Raw genomic sequence first — 22,574 nt, 5'->3', positions numbered from 1 at the left:
ATTTAAGGAGAATCAGAGCAAGATTTTCTGAAGATTGCAGGGGATATAAATGATATTTCTGTGACTATCACAAGCCTCCATGTGTTTAATAATTGATGTGTTGGTTGCTAAATGATTATTGAAACTTAGTAGCTTTATGCCATTTTGCATGTTTGTAAAAACGAGAAACAGTTGATTTGGACTCAACCACCCTTTTAAAATTGCTGTAGACATGTAGTCTCCAACTAAAAAAAGTGAAATAAAAACCTGTAAAAGTGACATTAAAAAATAGCCGCTGAGTGGCTGTGCAGAAAAGGAACCATGACCTGATTACCTAATTCTCACTACTTTTCCTGAAACTATGCATTCTGAGGTTAAGTTTAGACTCAAAGTCTTCAGAGCATTGCTGAGCTTGAAGTAGGACAGCTTGTGTAGAACTTTAACATTTCTAAAATACTTTCTTTCCAACTGCAGCATTCCTATATATGACTGAATAACTCATTCTGAACTTCTTCATGTCACTATCTTTTCTTATTAAGCCTACAGCCCAGCTCCTTATGTTGTCTAAAGAAACATAGTTATTAAAGAAAGATGCTGTGGTCAGGCACTCCAGCCTAAAATATCATGCAATTATAGAATTTTATCTTCTGAAAATATGGAGTCCCTAGAGAGAAACTGTTTAGCCTACTAGCTCCAAACTTTGACATGTTATTAAAAAACACTATTAAATATGTGAAACCATTTAAAAAGAATGTTCCATTTTTATCAGGCATTTTTACATGACTTCAAGAAAAGCTGAATGTCCAGCTGCCAGGCACTAACCTGTAAAATGTCAAGCACTGACACAGCTAGCTAGCATGGGATTATCATCCACTGGATGGTTATGGAGGTAAGAGTCAAAATTATTTCAAAGAAGCCAGACTTTCCTGTGAAAGTGAACACCCACCCATCTGGTGCCACATCTCAGATCTTTTGCAGCTGCCCCAGACTGCACCACTATCTAGCCTGTTTCATTGGGAATACTCTCCTGACACAGCTTTGTGCCATTCCCTTGGGTCCTGCTGACACTGGTCACCAGAGAGAGGAAGTTGTAGACTGCTATGAGGTCTCCCCTCAGTCTCTTCTTCTGTTCACTTCATAAACCGAGTGATTTCAGCTGCTCCTCATAAGGCTTCTGCTCCATACCCATCACCATCTTCATAGCTCTCCTCTGGATGCTCTGTAATAGCTTTATATCCTTTTTTTATTGTGGCTCCCAAAACTGCACACAGGACTTGAGGTGAGGCCAAGGTAGTGAAAAGGTAACTGTCTACTCATGACATTTCATAATTTCATAAGTAAAGAAAGATTGCTCTTTTCAAAGCAAAACCATTACCACTTATCAAAGGCAAAATTCAGTGTGCCAGCATTTGTACCTTTTGGAGTTTCTTTTAAATAGGGACACACGAGGAATATCTCAGGAAATGCTTTAGGATTTTTATGTGGGCGGGTGGGTGGAGTAGGGGAGGAGTAGCAGCATAACTTTATCTTTTAGCATTGTGCACTGAATGTAGGTCAGCCTACTCCAGTGGAAACACCCCATACTGATTCTTCACATTCTTAGACATAAACATGTAATGATTTTGCAGGCCAGGAAATCGTGAATTTGGTTCCTTGTCCTGTCCCAGACTTTTCAGGGCAACCTTACTGTTTGTATCTCTGTACTCCTTATTTAAAAAAACCCCAAACCATGTCAAAATTTTGCTTGTCTAGAAAATTACTAATACAAAGAGATAGCATGTAAATGTTGAGTATTATAGCTCCGGTGGTCCATGTCACAATGTAATTTTTAGAGAAGTTCAGTTTCTAATTTCTCAGTAAATACTATTTTGTGCATAACAAATGCAGGATGCATTTATTTCAATATAAAGCAATCTGGAAAATGCCCTTCCTTCCCTATAAAAGCTATTTTTAAACTAAAAATAGATATATATTTTACTATGTAAAAGTATAACCTATTTTTAACCTCACATTGTCATATGAAGTTTATGGAGAAAATACTTAAAAAAAGGAAATCAGAGTCCATTTCCTGTTTTAACAAGGATAATCCCTTGACCAGAAGGCACAAATATTCATTCCTCTTTAAAGTTAATTAGCACACTATTTATTTTATATTTCAGAATTTAACAAAAGAAAGCAAGTTGCTGGGAACATTAAGTTCAAAACGTCTTTCACCTTATTTATCCAGAACTCAATAAAACTGTTCCGTCACAGACTTGCAGCCTCCAGCTAGGTTCCTGCTATCAGCCTTAAATCATTTTTAGAGTTGCAGTAACAGTAAGTTGCCAAACTCAAATATACAGCTATCTACATCTGCTAGATAGTTTGTCTTATTGGACAGTCTGGAAAAATTTCAGTCACTTGATCCAAACTGTAAAGTTTTTTGCTGCTACCAAGGAATCAATGCTTTTAAAATCTGTGAATCACCATTTGAAAAATGCATCTACAAGAATGTTGAAAGGACAATGGTTTTTTTCCTTTAGGGGAGCATAAGATAACCTCTCAAAAAAATTGGATATAGACAGGAATTTTAAAAAGTAGCTACTCCTTCCTCAATGAATGGCTGAATCTCTAAATTTACCATTTGGGCCACAAAGAACCTTTGCAGAAACTGCAATTTCTTCAACTGAGGAGCTTATCAGGCTGAACAAACAAAAATAGGGAGCATGAAACATAATTTCAATTTCTCCCTATACAGAGGAACAGCAGAAAGCTGGAAGTGACAGGAGTATGGCTGCTGCTACCACACTGAACCATGACAGGCAGCAGCAATACCCACCCTGCCCCAAAGCAATCAGATTCAGTGACCCCCACGTCTGGCAGCATCAGCCTCTTCACACAGCAAGTCACGCAAAATATCATGAACAGGGGAAGAAACACCTGGATGCCCTCTCTAATGCTCAAGTCTGTACATCTTCTGTATGGATAGCACAATCAAACCCATAACACTGCTGTTTCTAGGCACTCCATAAACTGATTGCTGAGCTCTTCACATTTGATCAAAGTCCACACAAACCAGGCTGATTGAATGAGTTCTTAACCAAAGCCATTTACCTGCTCTGGACACACATCAGGTGTGCTAACCAGCACGGTCAGAGCAGTAGGGTAGGAGCAGGGTGGGCAGGCAGCACTGCTGCACCACAGAGAAGCTGCCATGATTCACCCACCCACTTCCCTCTCTGCCCTGCAGAACACCCAACAAGAGGCATTCACTAACTGCTCAAACTTGCACGTGCCTGCATTTCCACTGCAACATCCCTCTTTCTTGTCTGAAGTCATGCATAAAACCCAAGGGCAGTTGTCCAAAATTGGTGCTGGCTTCTGTCCAAATTGCACTTCCCACTTTTAACTGATACATATTTGTTAAAAGCAAGCCTCATGCAAATAGGGTAATGTGCATCATTCAAAGAACCCTGCTCTCCATATGGAATATCAGTCTCTTGTTTTTTTCCTTTCTTAACTGATGCAGCCATATCCATTCTCGTCTGGGATTGTGCACTGTAAATCAGAGACAAGGAAATGAAACAGATAGAACACATAACCAAACTGGTTATGATCACAGGTAGGTCTCACTGGAACAGACAGCAGGGATCTTAATGACTCCCAGACTCTCTGAAGGTCTTGAGCAGAGGACCCTTTCCCAGAGGTGCCCCTTTGGCTCCATGCACCCTACAGGTGATTCCCATTTGCCTACACTGATGGCATCTGCATGCCTCAGACAGCTGCACTGAGTTCATTACATACAACTTCTCAGGTCTGATTGATGAGGGCAAGGCATTCACAACCTCACTGAACAAAACTGTTCCAGAGCATAAGGAGTTCTCTTGGTTCAGCATCGCTCAAACTTGTCCCCACTAGCCAGGCACTACCCGTGATCAATGAGTCCATACTGCCTGAGCTGGTGTGTCGAGTCAGCTCATCTGAACTGAAAACATGTGCTCAAGCACTTGTGATCCTGGCATACCAGTCTGAGAAATTCCTCTGCAGCAGCTCTGATCCACCATACCTTCCATGCCCTTCTGCATGCAAAGCAAAGGAGGTTAGGTAAAATTCCCACAAGAGATGGGAGACAATCAAAATACACTTTCAGGGGATCAGTGTGAAACTTCTTCTGGCTAAAGTGAAACATGAAAGTCACTTCTTGTACTTGTAAGTAAGTTTTAAATTTACCTACTTTCAGATAAACTACTTCAGGTTAACACTGACATGTTTAAGAGCTTGAACATAATGCTACATTTCTATAGATGTATTTAATATAAATATACTTGGAAAAGATGACCAAGGAAACCTGATTGATACAACAAATACATTTGGTTGATTTTTGTCACTAAAGTTAATTTTGCTTGGAACCAAATTCAAACATTTGCATAGAAAAAATTCTCTGACAAAGCTTAAAATATGGTAAGATGGGAAAATAATTCTGGAAAATAGTGGATACTCTGGATACAAAGAAATAATTTCACAAGAGTCATACCGAAATTCCTTATAATGGAGGTTGCAGTAAGAAAAAAATCTCATCTAAACTAAACATGAAATAGCTTACCAAACCACAGGGTCTATTTTCTTCTTCGATTTGTTGTCTAATGATTTTATCCCACCCCAAAACACAGGTTTTCCTTCAACAATTCAATTCACTGAAATAACACACACACCTACAAAACTTCTTTTTTTTTCTCAGTAGAAAACAAAGCAAAACCACACATTAATTTCTCTAACTACAAGTGCTGGCCCTCAAGGAATGTAAGGTTAGGTGGAATAAGCAGTAAGAAGCTACAAATTTAATCTGGCCAGCAATGGAACGTGGTGTTTCATTCAGAAGAAATATGGTACATTATTACGATGTAGGTTAAATAATGCTTACTAGCAAACAACCAGCAGCCAAGAGAGACAGCACGAACTATACAGAATCTAAGTAAGTGTCTTTCCTCCATTATCTGTCAAGATATTTCTAAATGCCAGAGGAGGAAGAGAGGCTGTTTTGTGGGGTTTTTTGGGTGTTGTTTCAGGTTGAAAGAGAGTATTTTACCGTACGCCTGTGTCACAGCCATGGCATGGAGGTACAGTGATCCAAAGCAAAGTATATTTACTCTGTATTTCCAACAAACACTGGCTTATCCACATCAATTTAAAAGTAAATGCACAGACTCCATGGACAAAGTAAACAGTAAATGCACAGACTACATGGACATTTCTATCACTTAAAAACGTTCTTTTCTATGCACTTTCAAAAGTTGCAGAAATGATAATGATATCTTCAAGCCAGCTAAACTCTACTCTTTTCCTCTTCAATTAAAAAAAAATCCTTAGTCATCAGCAAGGCACGTTCTGCTCTCCCGTAACTACATCCATTACTCACATGACTTCTTCCTGCCCAGATCTTACATCATGTCATTGTTTTAAGTAATGCTTTGGACCATCTTCAAATCTCTTTAACCCTTGTGGCTTTTATCTCAGTGTCCTCTTCCAGTTCTCCATGTACATCTTGAATGTGTCTTCAAAACATTTTACAGGTATCTCCTCCCACTGGAGGATACAACTCTCAGTTTTTGCCTTTCCAGCCAATCCCATCTTTCCAATCCTGCCCTTAATCTTCTATTCCCATCTTCTGATCACAAATGGCCATAGCGATCCTTGAATCTTAACTGCCTCATAGTCCACACACCTGGGATGTTTGCAAAGGCTGCCACATACCCCATTCCCTTATAATCTACAACTTTTTCCTCAGCCCTTCATCTAAATCATTCACTTAGGACTACTTTTGCCTCATCTACAGAGACCCTCCCCTCTCCAGCCAACCCAATACCATCACAACCACGTCATGCAATCCACCAAGGGCCAGAAGTAGATCTCCTGTTGTTACAGTATCCTCAGCCTACTAATCTCTCAGCCTCTAGCTTTTAGACACAACAAACTGAAGTTGTTTGTCCCCACTCTCACTTCCAGCCATCAGTCATACCTATCTGGTCACCCCCAGCCCATCAACCCTACCCTGAATAATTTATCAGCCTCCACCAAGTGTACTATCATTCAGCATTTCCACGTGTGCATAGCTGGCCACTGTACAGGAATGATGCACCCTTTGTAACTCAGAAAACCTCTGTCCCTCGTTGGGATGACACCTACTGTAATAGATACAAAGGCACATCATCTAACAGAGGACAGCTTTTCTTTCCCTCTTACCAATTTTCAATTTAGAACTAAACAATTGTTAACCTGCTTTCCTACATGAGTTGAACTTCATGGCTTTCCTTTACTCTTACTGCTCACACACTTATTGCAGTTATTTCAAAACCAGCCCACAGAGGCTGTGAGCACCTAGCTTTCACAACTAGCTGCTCTGACCACTGCTGCAGCACAGCAACTATACAACACCAAAGGCAGGTGTCAAATGCCACATCAGGGACATTTTTTGGACCAAGAGTGATCAGAATACCTAGCAGAGCTTAACTCCCTTATAAACAATATAAAATTGAACTGTAAGCTAAATGTTTTACAAAGCAAATATAAACCTCACCATTGTTTATGTTTTTGAAACATACCCTGTGTTACACAGATCATCAGGATGAGTTGAGCAATCCAACAATAATTATTCATCTGTCCCATAAAAGCACCTGAGAGAAGTGACAAAATGACAGTTTGGAGACAACCTGGGCACCATGCACCACTGAAGAACTGCAATTTCACTTCAAGTAGCCTGCACTCCAGCTTATGTTCAATAGACACTCTCAAAACTTCTTAAGCTCTTAACCACTAAGAAAGAAGAAATTTATTCAACAGGGAACAATATTTTCCTACTGAAAGTATTAATAAAAATACTTATTTTCAAGGTCTTTTCCCTCTTACAATATCCAGGTAATACTTTGGCAGGACAATCCTGGCTCTCACCCACAAGGGAACTAGAGCTTTATTGCTCCCATACACTGATTTCAAACTACACTGGGTCACCCTAAGAGTTCCTTCCCAGAGGATATAGTTTCAGCACTAGTTCCAGAGACTTGAACTTCTTTCTTCATGAGGAGAAAAATGTTTCTGTAATAGGTTGACCTTTCTTCAGATATGTTGATATCTGAAGGATGTCAGTTCATTGTGAGAATTTGGAAACTGGCATGACTCCAAAGGCTCCACATATTTTCAGAGTGACCTTGCCTGTAACTTTAACCCATTAAAATGAAAGTGCATGGCTGGAGAGGAGTAGTACATACTTAAAAATCTCACTGTGATTCAAACACAGATTTATTACCTGCACCAGTGATTTGGTGGCATCAGTTCACAAAGGCAAAAGACAACACATTTTATTCCTATGACCTTCCTGCATTCTTGCAACTCACATGAAAGAGAACAATGGAAATGTGGCTGAATGTGAGAAAGCACCAAACTGCTAGGGCTTTTTGGGAGGGTGTGGAGAGAAACACACATACTAGAAAAAATCTAATAATTCCCCACCCAAGCATTGCTAGTGAATGACCTCACTGGTTTCCTACATATACTCCAGCAGCTTTCCTGCCATCACTCTGTTAAGCCAAGCAATGATGTCAACAGTCCACCTGTGAGAGTGATGTAGCCCTCTGGGTCATGGTCTCAGAGAACTTGGATAAAACCTGTGCCAGTGTTAATTAAATACACCTCTTGTTTCACTGCTGATTTCCTCTGATAAGGCCCAGCTCATTTTTCCTGGAAAGACTTCCATGCTGTATGGGAACCGGAGCCAACCATAACAGAAACCAAATATTGCTTAGAGAACATGAAGACAACATGCTAAATATTTAGTTTAAAAAAAAGTCACTGCATATCAGCGCTGGGATAAATACAAATCTCATTACTTTGCATGTGCTAGTGACAAGGCTAAACTACAAATGCTAGTTACTGCAGATAGTTTATTATCCTTCAGCAGTACTTATCTCTCTCATTTGTAATGCTCTTCCCAATTACATTGGAGCAGAACTCTAACAACCTGCTTTACTGATAAATTCTGACAGGCTAGAATACAAGAAGTTCGCCCAGTAAAAAATATGCTTGGAGAATGGAGTTTGACATTTAATTAGCATCAGAATTATCACTACAACTTTAATGAAAAATAGCATTTTTTCCTGCCATCAGAAAAGGTCTTAGCTGTAAGAAGGTTCTGAGCAGCTTAAGCATTAAGGAACCTCTCCATTAATACAATTAGCCAGCAAGCAATGGAAGGAAAAAAAAAATTTGCTGCTCCTTCTTTTTTTCCTATATAAAGAAATCTAATCCACTGTCATGACTGGATGTCTCCACTATATGCTGTCACTGGGATTTCAGTAATCCCTCTACCCATAGCACTGGCTTCCAGCCACCTTAAGCCCTCAGGACATGCCCTTTTATACTTGCTTTATTCTTGCAGACATTTTCAGATAGCTTTATTAGTAAGAGCACTGTCAAAGGAAGGCTTTCAGTTTTGAAACCAGACATCAAAAATATTTCTTCTTGCACAACTTAAAAAGTAACACTAACCCTAAGACTTAGTTGCTGACAACAATGCACACAAATAATCTGAAAGGTGGCAAATCAGAAAAGTGATCTCCAAAGTAGTCGTACAATTATACTATGAGAGTTTGTTTTATGATGATCACAAGTCTCCACTCTGAAAGGCAGCAAGTTGGACCTCTTGCTATAAATTTAATTCTGAAGAAAGAACTGTGTGGTAACGATGTTAGGAATACATTCATATTCATTCATTCATTCTGATTTGGAGCAATTGTGATGGTTCCAAGAAGTGTTCTGTCCCACATTCCTGAGCATTACATTCCTGAGCATTAGCAATATTTTCCAAACAACCAGTGATCGATGTCCATGTATTTACATTTTTACCTCTTGGGGATCTTATGTTTATACAGTACCTCACCTACAAACTCTCTTGGAATACATAACACAGAGTATACTGCCTACCCAGCTTGGGATATGGGAGAAGTTCCATGACTAATACAACCTCTCACCAAAGTCAGGCTAACTAACTTAGATGTATTTTTTACACTCTCCTCCCATAAGAAATCCCATATATAAAAAGTCCTTCATAAGAACTTCATTTTTTGGTTCTAAATGGAAACAGAAAATGAGAGGTAATCCTTGAAATTGTTTGGTTTATACTGCTCCTATGGACAGTTTCTACGGATTTATGACACCGAACTGCAGCTAGTTTGTAGCAAAGCATGCAGGGTGTGACTCATTCACAAAGCTCAACCCAAGAATATTTCATTCTGACATCCAACAGAATAGCTCCCTCATGGATTTGAATTAGTTGCTGCCCATTACTCACATGCACTCCTTCTCATAACTTCATGACACACAACTTGCAGTGCAAACTTGAATCCAGGCCATGAAGGAGATACTAGAAGTTCTGACAAATTTTATCCTGTCACCAGTAATTGGAATTTGGTCTTACACAATTTAAATACACAGCTGCACTCTGCTTCTGGTGGATGTGCATAATGTGGTCATGCAGAAGGAAAGCATATCCCCAAGTCCAGTGACTTAAAGTGACACACTTTCCTGAACTCCAGGAACCCTCCTGGTCAGAAAGTACTTCCTTCCTTGTTTCAAACACTTGATTGTTTCAGAGGGAATTCAAAACAATAGATTAGAAATTTTCAACCTTTCCTAAGTGTACTGCTACGCAAGGAAATCAGGCCGTGCTCTGGGAAGATGAGATAACATTGGGAGAGTACTCTTTCCGGAAATGCAATGGCTTTTGCATCCCTTCTCTAGCACCATCCCATGAATCAGCTACATGTAAGTAATAACTCTAGCTACGAGATGTCAGACGCAGTTCAGCTGCTGTTTGGATTAAGATGTGCGTGGTTGGCAGAAGGCATGAGCCAACTCACTTCTCAGCTATTTTGATAAGGCCTGTAAGGGAAGAAAGTATCAGGAGCTTCCGAATCCCAGTCTGTACTTGTAAGGACGGGTAGGAAGAAAGGATGACGATTGCCTCTTTTTAGCACCTCATAGTTTAAATCTCTAAAAAAGGAGAAGGAATGTGCTATTATTTCTTCAGTTAGAAATCTACCCCTTTCCACTATAACTTAGTTTTACAGGACCAGTAGTGATGTTCACAAAGACTGGGAGCAGATCAGGCTCATCAGCTGAAGAGCACTTATTTTAAGCTTATTCCCCAGCACAAGTCCTTTAATCTAAATACATTAAAATTGTTTGTAATGATGGAGGAAAGATTTAAAATTTAGAATACAAATATCTAACTAGTTATTTATGGTCTGCAATTTGAATAAGAAAAGGCAATGGACAAGTAAATTCATTTTTCTGCAGCATTAGGGTGCCTAAATACCCTAGACTAACCTAAAAACAACAGCAACAGAAACAACAGCAAGAGCCATTCTCTCAGACCCGACAGTCAAAGCTCTTACATGACATGGCATTTTCTTGATTATCTTTTCCTATCAGCATAGAGCTATGAAAAGTTTGAGGATAAGATTATTATACAAAAACAAGAACTCACATGGTTCTACACATTATTTTTAGATACAAACAGGAAACGCACTTCCCTCTCAAGCTGGGTCAAAGGGGAGTTATCAAGTAGAATACTTTGCACTCACCGTTCCTACCAGAGGGTAGATGAATCCAGCTCCAATGCTGGCTCGCACATCGCTAATCGGCAAAATGAAACCAGTGGGAACACCCTTCCTCTCAGGCTGATGGGAGAGGGATAGGTGAGTTTTTGCCATACAAATGGGAAGGTTTCCAAATCCCTAACAAAAAAAGGAAAAAAAAAAAAAGAAAAATGTTTTTGAATTCACAGTAAAGACACATTATGTTTTTGTTTTGTTATCAGTATCTTCTGGAAACCCTAAAGCCCACATAGCAATAGTTAATTTTGGTAACAGCTAATAACTCAGAAGTGGGCTGAATATGGTCTTATACATGTTATTCTCTCTCACCTCAGGCCTCTGTTGCCAGAGACTTGGCTGTAGTGATATCTAGCTTCTAGAGTGGGTTCTCAACCTACAGTTAGGTGCAAAAGTTGCCTATGCAACAGCTAAAGTGTGCTGTTTTCAGAAAGGGTCCACAACAGGTACCTCACTTAACATAAAACCTGTACCAACTTAATAAAAATCTAGCACAGCAGTTCCCTCTGGGCTCTTATGACCTAGTTTGACACCAATTTGAGACCAGGATTCAGAGTCCAAAATTTTCTAAGGGTAGTAATGGCTTCTTGGGGGTAAACGCAGATGGTAATCATGTTACTTTCCTTTGTTTTTAAACAAAACAAAAACTGCATGAGGTGATGGCACCCATTTCTCTAATGCCAGTGTACTAGTTACTGAAAATGTGGGAGAAAATCAGGAAAAGTGCCCCAGCAGCTCTCCCCCCATCATTTGTCTCCAAGTTATTGATTAATCTTGAGTCAGGCACCTTCTACTCTTCTGTTCAATTCCTTGACAAACAGGGCCAGTTCACAAGGCCAGGAGGAGAGGCAGTGCTTCAGGGAATTGTCTCTGCCACCCACTGCTGACAACCCTTTAATGACATTGTGAAAATATTTCCTAACACTACTAACATTTAGACTAAAAAATGGATTAAAGAATCACAGCAGGAAAAAATAAAGGCATGGATTATTTTTCTCCAAGCACACTAAGTAATCTTTTCCATTTAGAAAAATCAAATTAATTCTTAGGACATTTGCATTATAGGGAAGATGGCTACACTTCTGCCTGTCTGACCAAGTTGCTGAAGTTTACTCCGGGATTTTCCTTAATATATTGTCCATAGTTTCTACTTTCTGACAGAAAGTCTCCAGCCACATTTATATCCAGAAGCCATTCCACTACAAAAACCACATTCACCTCTCCACGTGGTTTCAAAACTTTTCAAACTGTAACATGCTCCCACATGCTTCAGGATAGGTGATGTATTTCATGTTCTAGTACTCACAACTCCTTGAAAATAATAGGAACAGAAAGAAATCAAAAGATTTTACAAATATTGGGACCTTTGTCATCAATGTGCATAGCTGTGCACAGGTCCTGCTGTGTTTGCAAACCCTTCTTCGCAGGCACAAATGAATACTCATATGCTAAAATTGGTTGTATCTGCTAGCTGCAACTTTTGCAGATATGCAGTTACCACGTTTAAGAGAGTAACCCAAAATTACCACACTACATAGAAAGTACAGTTTCATGGACAATCTCAGAAGTATTCTGAATGCTGTTCATATCTCACAGGAGATCGCTTTCAAGGTTAAAACCATTCTGTTCTATGGAATCTAAACCAATCCATACTGACCTCCACAGTTCAGCACCATGGGTAAGCTCATGCCTTTCAGCAAAGCCTGACTTAATGTTCTGGTCTGAGAGCATTTTACACCCTGAGGTTTCCCAAGACTCGCATCCAGCAAGTGCCTGTCTTCATAATTCTCTGGTGTTCTTACCTGCTGGGTGTAACGATCAACTTGTGACTGCGCAGTGGGAGACAGCTCTATATCCTGAGCTCCATACACCTTCTGAGCAATGATCCTTATTTTTTCAACAATAGGAAGCTGCAGAGACAAGGAAATAATACAAGGATGAACATTAGCCAAGAGAAACTAGGATCTTGTTTGCTGAGTGAGATCTCTGAATCTCTCATTTAGATTCATCCTTGTCAAATGGGCTTGCTAAAGCATGAGACAAAGTAAAGAGCACTGGTGATGGATATGATATGCAGCTACAGGTACAGGAATTAACAGCTGTGATTTCAGCTACTCCATCATTTGGAAGCTGCACAATTTGTGCATTACAGAGTTGATAACATGAGCCTGAAGTGGGGGAAGAAAATTACTGCCATCTAGTTAAAAAAATCAAGAGCTAACTCACACTGCAGATAGGAGGAAGCAAGCTCCACTGGGTTAACAGGGATCATTAGACAAAAAAGTTTCATTCCAGAATAAAGACAACTGACACAACCAGTGGACAAGGCAAGGTAGGAGGCAGCCAGGGAATGATCCTCTGAGAAGCAAGGAATTCTAAGAGAAAATTCCTGACCCATCACTGCTCCTTTGATTGTGATTTTCTTTTATTTATTATTATTCTCACCTCCTCTCCTTTCTAACATGCATATTTTAATTGTAGCTTTGATATTGGACACTTTGGACACTTAAAAAAAAAAAAAGTGAAAGCGTTCTAGAATTCATTTTGAAACCTCAAGTCACTAAGTTCAATCCCAGTCTCCAAGAGTATTCACATCACATTACTCAGCTCGAACTGGACAAGTTCTGCTTCCATGACTTCTATTTGAAGGCAGATGCAGACTCTCACATTCAGTCTGTCAGAAAACCCTTAACAGATTTTCAAGAAAGTTTTTTGTGGTCAGATCAGGCACTTACTTTTTGTGCCATCATTTCTGTGCATTTAAACAACCCTTTCCTATTTCCTTGTTCTCTTTCCTTTTGTTTTTAATGACCGAGGAGACAGCAAGTGTGACTCCTCCAGCCTACTTCAAACAAGTCGTTCTCTGACTTCTTTCAATAGGAACAGGATGATGGAGGAGGGATCTTACCACCAGTTCAGCTAATTCAGTGCTGACTACAGATGGCCAGAGATGTGTGCAATATTAAAGGGAATATTTCATCAGTAACTTGTAGCATATTTAATTAACAACACACATGGAAGAAGTGCTAAACAAAATCCAGAGATATCACTTAGGGAGGAAGACTTGGTAATCTCAAGCAATACAAAAAGCACCAGAACACAAAATAGAAGTGTTTCATTTTATTCTAACAAAGGCAAAAAATTAATTAATTTGTGAATAATGAACTCTATCTGGGGCATTTGTAGGAAGTTCCACAGTTAACCACATTTTTGCAATGCCTGTCTGGAAGTAGTTCTTTTTCTGCAAAGATACATCAGCTGAAGGGTTTGTGTCAGATCAACCTTTTTTGTATTTATGACTGAATTTTAGAAAAATTAAAGCTTACATTAATAAAGAACTCCAGTAACAGAGGCATCACAAGAAAAGAATCTCACCAGACTTCCAAGTACCTTAAATGTAAGGCAGTTAAAAGCTACTAAGGCTCAGATAAAATCCTCCCTCAGATCTGAAATTTCAGACAGGTTTAAAGAAGCTTCACAAGACACTCTCTGAACATGCTCACTATACAATTACTGCGCCTTAATTGGGTGGAATAATATCACATTCCTAACATCAGGCTTTTTACAGGAATCCAAGCAGTGCAAAAAAATCAGGATTGGAGATAGCACATTGCAAATATCCTGGGTATAATTCCTGGCAGCAGTAAGCTGAATGGAATACTTAGTGCCATGGACAGCCATCACGAGATGAAACTTGTCTCAGGGTGATTATTAAACACGTTCATATCCATGGCAGTTTTCAACACAGTGGGAGAAATGCAAAACATGTCTGTTAATTTGCCTTTTGGGTGCTGTTTGCTTGCAGTCAAGGACTAACAGCAATGGCAAATGGAAAGGCAAAAGGCATTCCATTCCCTGTTGTCAGCAGGCCAACATCGAAACTAACAGCTTTCTGCTTAAACCTCAGTAAATTCATTGAGATGGAGATGGACATTTAGATTCAACTTGCATTTGTGTCAAAACATTTCAACCTAATTTGACAGCAGTATAATTACTGCACCTTCAGCCCCCTTCCAATGACCATAGCCATATTTTCCAAAAGAAGCCCAGCAGGGCTCTGGCTAACATCACAGGAGAATGCTTTAATGACAGTGGTGGCACTCTGCTTCTCCTGGCATATGTGCAGTGTCTTGCATGACTGAGTCTGAGCTGGACAGTCAAACCATATCCCTATTGATTTATGGTTTGGGGCTTTTTCCTGGTTTGTTTTTCCTTTTACTAGAATTTCAGATACTTCTTGGGTCGGTACCCACACCTCAGATTTTGCAAATGTAACCTCAGAAGAATCACGATTGGGGAAGGAATTGTGTGAGTGTGAATGGCAAAAAAAAGTGGTTTCCTGACACTGTCATGTTTTTGCCAGGCCTGTGCACACAAACAGGTGAGGCAATTTGTGCGTGGTGTTAGAGGAGAGTTTGAGCCTATTTAATCTCAGCAGAGGCAAGACAAGTCCTGGCTGAGCCAAATTCAGACAGAAACCAGCAGGAAGGCACAGATGTGCTATAGACATTAACACACTCTCAGATATGCTTCCTTCCTGAAGTTTCAGGAGTAGGGAAAGGAGTACACTACACCATGCTAAGGATCCACCTGTTTCCTAGTATTTAGTGGGACTTCTAAGGCATTATCTGTTTAGAATCACAGTGTAACAGGGCATTTCAAGCTAAAAAGTTTCCTGTGTTTCAGTTATCAAGTAATAGTGCCGGGAAACTTCACTTTAATTTAAAGAAATGTTTTCCACACTAAAAACACCTATTGCTTTACACGAGAAATAAAACTTCATTTTGCTTGGAAGTGTCATAATGGTATTTAACAGAAAAGAAGTTCTACTAATTCAAGAGACATTTTACACAGCAGAAGCCTGGATGTTTACAAGACCCTTGTTTAGCTTAAGGTTTTCAACAAAACTGTTGATTATTCAGCACTTCACTATCAAAATAGTATCACTGATGGGCAAAGACATACACCATATGTAGCAACAATGCTAATTCACATGGAGAAGTGGGCTAAAAAATAAGACTCATTGCACAAGTAACTAAATCATTAGGCTGTTTTAAGCTGGATTTTTGCTCCAGCTGATACCAGACTTATCCATAAAAAAAAAAATCATGTCAACTACCTATTTGTGCCTTATATACTTTAGTCAAATGTCTGCCAGCAGAAAATACATATCTCAGATACTTTTAAAAAAAGAGTAATTTCGTATCTGTTGTGGTTTGGGAATGGTACTCTCCAGTTCAGTGTGCCCACCAAGATCCTCCAGGAATCCCTTCTCCCATGAAGCAACTCCTTTTCCCCAGCAATGATGTGACACAGTATAGAATAACCTCCTGGCCATGCTCTCTTCCAACTACTGCAAAAATTAACCCCATCCTTGCCAGAAGCAGGAAAATAACTCTTTTTTTTTTTGTCTGAGAATTTTTTACAATGGCCTAGGAAATTCCTGAACCAGTTGTTCATTCCTACTAGCAAACTCCAATGCAGCACCCTCAGCCATGCTGATGCAACCGTTGTCAGGCCATCAGCAAAACAGTCTTAAGGAAAGGAGGATGAAAAGCCACATCTGAATGGTGTGTGTTGATGCACCCCTATCAACAGAAACTTGATTCCACAGCACCTCTGCCATCTGGACAGCTAGGGTGAGAAGGAAAGTTGTAAAATGTCCCGGGTGTCAAAAGCATGAAAGATTTAGGATCAACAATAAAAGCTATTCCTCTTCTCAGTTCCCTTAGGTAAAGTTGTGACTGTAGCACAACACTTAGGCGACAATTAGGTGACAGATAGACAATAGACAGTATGGATTTAGATAAAACCTGACTTTTACAGATATGCAACTATGTATTAGTACTAATGCTGAAGGAATTATGGCAGCTTCAGAGAATTTGTTCCAAATTCAATGTTAGCTTCCTGAGAAAAGGGTAACATAAAATACTTACTGTAAATTTACATTGAATATGAGAAGATGCTACTGGGCCACACAGTACAATCTGTGTGGCCCAGTATATCTGCTGACAATTCAGTAGGTTTCTCTCAGAAACAGCCAATCTTGCCAGTCCTGCCAGAGAGAATGTGCACTTCTGAAATCTCACACATTTAGAGCTACCAAAGGCATATGCTGCTTCTGAGGCAAGCACAAACACACGTGCTTGCTGAGGCTGCCAGGCACCCACACCATAAACAGGATTATCTCCTAGGCTGAAGCATAACAAGTGCTAAAGCACAAACTGCTTTCACAAAAACAGTATCTGTGTAGCTGTACATTTCATTACTTGATAGAGAATGAATAAAGCATGAAATCAGCACTGATAAAGATGAGAGCCTGTCATCCCCAAGGCTGTATTGATTATCTAAGATGAAATCATACCAGTGTTATCATCCAGCCATACTGCCACTTCCAGTCCATCTCACTTGCAAGACATGATATTAGTGCGAAGTGGTGCTGTTTATTATACAATCTTCTTTCTTCCCTTACTATTGAAGCAATGGTTTCACCAAAACATAATTTAATAGTGCTTAATTTATGCTAAACTCTTCTCACATTTCCTTCACTCTTCATATCTTCCTTCACTTCTAACAGCCGACTTCAGATTATCATTTTTTCATGTAGGGCTTGATAAGGATTTCCATGGACAGCAGACCAACTACAATAGATCCTCCTTTCACCCTCATTTCCTCTGCTGCTCACACTCACCCATGTGCCAGTGCAACTGAGGCAGCACCACTGTTTATGCAGCTGCACATACCAGAGAAAGTGATCCAGGCTAAAACATATCCCTATTGCAACCCATATCAGTTCACACATCCACCTTATCATAAAGGCAAAGCCCATGTGAAGCAGGAAGAATTGCTCAAACTGTTCAAATCTGAGCACTGAAATGTACCAGCAGAAAAAGCGAGTTGGGGCAGGGACACACACCTTGGCTGGGATTCCTGAAATCAGTCTTGCTGCCAAAAGTCAGTATTAAGTGAAACAAAGCATGCACATTACCAGGGATCTCATCTGAGACTATGCTCAAGATTTCCATCTTTTGCATCCTAATTTGGACACCTGACTTTTTTAAGCTCTTTAGCTACTGGAGAAAGGAGTTAATCTTTTTAACTCCCCACAGACAGTCCCTGAGACTGCTGAAAACAACCCCTGTTCCCTTCCTCCTTCATTTCTTCTGCTTTTAAACATCCTCCTGACTTCCTCACCAACAGAACACATCTCTGCAAAGCCAGAGACAACAGCACTAAGTCCCTAGTCATACTACATTCCACTAGGTTGCAGCTAAGCCACACTTCTAAGAGAAGCCCTGGTATTATCTAGTTCAAATTGAGTACCATAAGTGAGTGTCCATCAGTGCAGCACTGTTTGACAGGATCTTTTCACAGTTACACAACATAAATACTTAAAACTACTTCATTCTCCAACAAAACTAAGATTCTGTTGAAAAAACATGCATTTAACCAGAGAATACACAGAAGCACTATTCACTTGTAACTTACACATTTAATACTTCAAGTACTTTTAACATTCACTTTAGTCTCAATGCCTATTTTTAATTATGACATCACCAGTTTAATTATAAGGTGACAACCTCTGGTCTTACTGTTATCCAGCTGTTTGTGTTTTAGCAGAAATTCTTAATATAATTCAAAATTCTAGGCAGTGGCACTTTTTTTTTAACCTAACACATTCACTGAAAGCAATAAAGAAGAATTGCTGGTTGGCTAAGTGAAACAGTATGCAGACATCACTCATTCCTCTTCTTGGGAAGGCTGCCAAATGAAAACATGATGGGAGTATGGCTGAAGGTGCTGTGTGGGGTGACAGAGTGCAGTGCTAAAACAATAGCTGACGCTGCACATTCAAACTCCTAGCTTTTCCCTTGGATAAAATAAAAATGCATTTATTAAAGTATCTGTGTATTCTGTTTCCAGAAGTTCTGTGGCTGACAAAAGGATTTCCAAGTCTTTAGCACTCCTCTTCCTTTGCTGACACAGGACAAGAGTTTGTTTTTTAATTTGTGAAAAAGCATTTTCAGTGAAGTTAAACAGTTTGTGAATCAACACCTAAGCCTGTGGCCTTTAGAGATTTGGTTTGCACTTCCCCACCTTTGAAACCACAGCTGTGCCTAAGAAAATTGCTTCATGCAAAGAACAGGGAAATAATGAAAACAAACATAAAAGTACAGTGCTGTCAAGAGCCTACATCCACAAATAAAGAGATGGAGTGGCAGAAAGACAGTTTCCAACCCTAGAACACCCAATTCAGTGAAACAAGTGTCCAGACTCCACAGAAATCTCTTTGATGGGAGTGGGAGGAGTGGGTGGTACAGCCCTATGAAGCCCAAAGAATTCCTCTTTGATGTGGCTTCACTGCTAGATGTCTTACCAGCAGTAGAGGGGAGGGGGAAAATAGTTTAAAGCCTAGCATACGCTGCACGTGTAGAACGTTTGAGAAAACGTGAGAAATGTTTGCCATCAATTATTAGGAAAAGTTTCAGTAAGGAGCATACATAATTTTATTTACTCCCAGCCCAGCAGTACTTAAGGACTTTCCATTAGGTCCACACATGACTGAACTCCATGCTGTACAGAGAAGAACATAGAAGCTATGCTTCCCAGACAAATGAGCAGAGGTATGCTGGGCTGGTGTGATGGCAGACGCATGATGGATGGCTTTCACAGCTTAGTGACTCCATGGAAGAGGAGACGAAACAGAAAATACCCCTGGCACCTCCTTCACCTCGCCTTTTCAATAGATGAGAAGTTTACAAACCATAAGAAACACTCTGCCTTGGGAAATTCCCCTGAAGCTTGGCATCCTCAAACCCAGGCCCCATGAGCCCTTCTTAACTGTGCCTTCCTCTTCGAGCTGCTCCTCCTCTCCCAGTACATGCACCAAGGAGCCTTCTCCTCCACTGATGGGGCTCTTCCTCCTTCCTTACTCACAGCCCATTCTCGCTTTTGGAGACCATGGCCAGAGGACGGAAGAGAAAATAATGCACAGAGAACTGCTGCTGGTAGAGTTTGCTCTGTTTTGATGCTACCCTTAGACCCCTCTGAGTGACCCATTGTCTGTGACAGCTGAAGCGAAGACTGGAAGAAATGAGATAAGTGACAGCCCACACCATACTGGCACAGCACAACAGAGGCAGGGGCAGACAAAACTCTGGACTCAGATGCTCCAGATTTGCCCAAATTATTATTATGCTCCCAGCAGGGGAAGAACAATACCAGTGCTGAGGCTGCTAACTGCTTGAATGCCTCCGTGAGAAGTGCTGCTACTCAACCTCGCTCCCAGTGGATGGTCCCAAGCTGAGAAAGCTCTCCTTTGTTCTGCAGGCTGGCCAGCCAATGCACTGCACTCTGCCAAAATATTTGTGCAATCAACTTTCACTGTATAACCTGGAAATATTTTCATTTGTCATGACATGCTAAAGGCATAGCACTGTCAAAAATGGTGTCATCTAACAAATTTGGAAGATTGGAACAACCCCTTCCCTCCCATTTTTGACCTTTACAGTCTTCACTTTAGCTTTCCAGTGCAGCATAAATCAGGTGATTTGAGGCTTTTCAATAATATTTGTCAGGTTACCATGCCATTCTTTCAAGAGGACAATGCTAACTCACAGACCAGCCAGATAGGCTGATCCTGCCTCATGCCAAATGCCTGTCCTTCTTTCTTGTATCTCCCAAGAGCCCACTCCACTCCAGCTGCTTGAAGGAAGGGGCACTGTATCTCTTAAAAACCTAATGCCTGCCTTCTTTCAGACCTATGCTTCCTGCCCCAGGTTGAGGAGGGCTGCTCTAAGTCAAGGGAGAGTTCACCATAGCAGAAGAGAGGAGACCATGGTAGTGAAGGCAGGTTATTCAACAGGCATGCTTAGTGAGGAATATAGCTTCCCCCCTTCTCCTGATCAAGAACAGGCACTGAAGCCAGAGAAATTTGGGAATGGGATGCGTTTCCATTCTCTCCTTTCCTCCCCCTAGTTATCTAAACTTACTTTTAATGGTTCAGTCAACTTTATTTTGAGTAATAGCTTTCTGCTGCAACTTAAAGACTCATACTTCAAGAAAACTGAACCCAGAAGGGAAGTCAACAGTGATAAGAGGATTGATATTTTGATATTTTCCATATGTAGCAAGAATATATATTAAAATAAACCGCCACAGATGATTTCACAAAGAGTTCAGGAGGCCTTTTAAACAAACCCATCCTTCAAATACTGAAGAGAAACACTCTGCAAGAAACCAACTCAACAGTTACTTAAGAGAGCTTATTGTGCAGAGGGGGAAGAAATCCATACTGAACCACACAATACTGTAGTAGTTACTTCAATTGCTGCCAATAATATTTTCAGCTACGTTAAAAACTCTGAAGTCTATGATATGAAGACTCATCCTTGCTCCTGAACCACCCCCCTTCCCTGTGCAATTCCTAATACTGTAAGCATTTCATAGTGCACTCTATCTGTTTACATCCTTTTCTTACAATATTACAGTGGCAATGATGCAGTATTTACTTGTCAAAGGTCATGGATATGATCCATGAAATTACTGCCACACATATGCACTCCCAAAACCATATATGACCTATTCTGTTCTCATTTCAACTCCCCCAAAATATTTGTTCACCTTATACCAAATGTCAAACACTATAATCAAGACTTAAAAAAATTCTAACTACAAGCATCAGCTACTAGGATAAATAAAAAGATTGCCTGCTTATAGAAATAAGTAAAGAGAACCCAAAAAGCTATCTAAAAGTGGGACTACAGAAGAGTGTGTCATGGAATGACACTCAAGGACATTTAAAGAGACCAAATGAGATGCTTCAAGGAATAAAATTAGCACAGTCTTCTAATTAGACTAGCTTGCTATGATACTGAACAGGAGCAGAGCCTGAGTCCTGAACTGACACAACTCTGTTGGGTCCAATGTCTAAAATTGCTCATTCGGCACATGCTCAGGTAACACTGGACAAGATGGTATAACTGCATAAACATACCTCAGGATTCAGAAAAAAAAAGCTGATTCTCAACTCTTAACCAGCATTTGTCAGATCTAGAAAATACTTTCTTCTAGTGTTCTTCTCACACTACACACATTTGTAAATATCCTTCAAGGAAGCTTTTGTTTTCAAAGATGCATTTGGAATTTATATAAAGCACTGCAGAGATTAATGCATTTGGAAAAAAAATGAAACAAAGAGAGCCCACTTGACCTGGACTATCATCTAATTATATGTCTGGCTGCACACTAATAAAAAGTTTACTTCAAAGTTTGTTCTAATTAGAAAAAAGTATATAAACCAGTTTTACATGTAAGGGTTTGAAGCTTATTTTTTTTTAATAACCTGAGTGATGCTTTCTAACAAAAGATCAAAATATTGAATGAACCTGTTACAGCTACAGTGGTCTGTGCTGTTGGAAATTTTTCTAATTATAGCCAGTTCTGGAAGCAAATTCTGATGAAGTTTTCCAGACAGGAAAACAAGGTGCATAGACATCAAAGGATTAAATGGAGACATGGAGTAAAGGGAACAGTAGAGCAATTTCATGATGACAGATAGATATATGAATGAAGTGGTAGTGGTTTTATGCAGAGTATTTCCCCTCTTTGACCTTCCAAAAGGGAAAGAAAACAGAAAAAAAAAAAAAGCCACAGCAAATCCCATGAAACTTGAGGCAACCAGGACTCAATATTATTCAAGTAACTGGACAAATCTGACAATCAGATGAAGTATGGAACTATGTCCTTTCACTTACATCCCCTTTAGGCGCAATGAGGGGGAAAATAACCTGTCTGAATCCCATTTTACTGCTTTTTATCTTCCTTAATTTTCTTTATTTTGCCCCTTGGAACAGTAGAAACTGCACCTCAGAATTGCTACAACAACAAAAGAAATCAGGGCAGGCTTACTTGGGAGAGGTGGCTTTCCTTCACTTCTCTGTGAGCCTAGTA

General features: G+C 39.9%; 1 protein-coding gene across 1 annotated transcript in view; it reads right to left on the bottom strand.

Annotated features, from left to right (window-relative positions):
* The window catches only part of MTHFD1L (methylenetetrahydrofolate dehydrogenase (NADP+ dependent) 1 like), a 147,256-nt gene that overhangs the window by 37,621 nt on the left and 87,061 nt on the right, over positions 1 to 22,574 (bottom strand). The window contains 2 exon segments of the mRNA XM_042016727.1: positions 10,593 to 10,745; positions 12,425 to 12,532. Of these exon segments, the coding sequence (XP_041872661.1) occupies positions 10,593 to 10,745; positions 12,425 to 12,532 (261 nt within the window).

This window comes from Corvus kubaryi, unplaced genomic scaffold (assembly GCF_017639235.1).
Source record: "Corvus kubaryi isolate FWS band 111438036 unplaced genomic scaffold, C.kubaryi_AGA036_p1.0 split3-73, whole genome shotgun sequence".
NCBI lineage: Eukaryota > Metazoa > Chordata > Aves > Passeriformes > Corvidae > Corvus > Corvus kubaryi.
The sequence above is the reverse complement of the archived record's forward strand: the minus strand, read 5'-3'. Positions and strand labels throughout refer to the sequence as shown.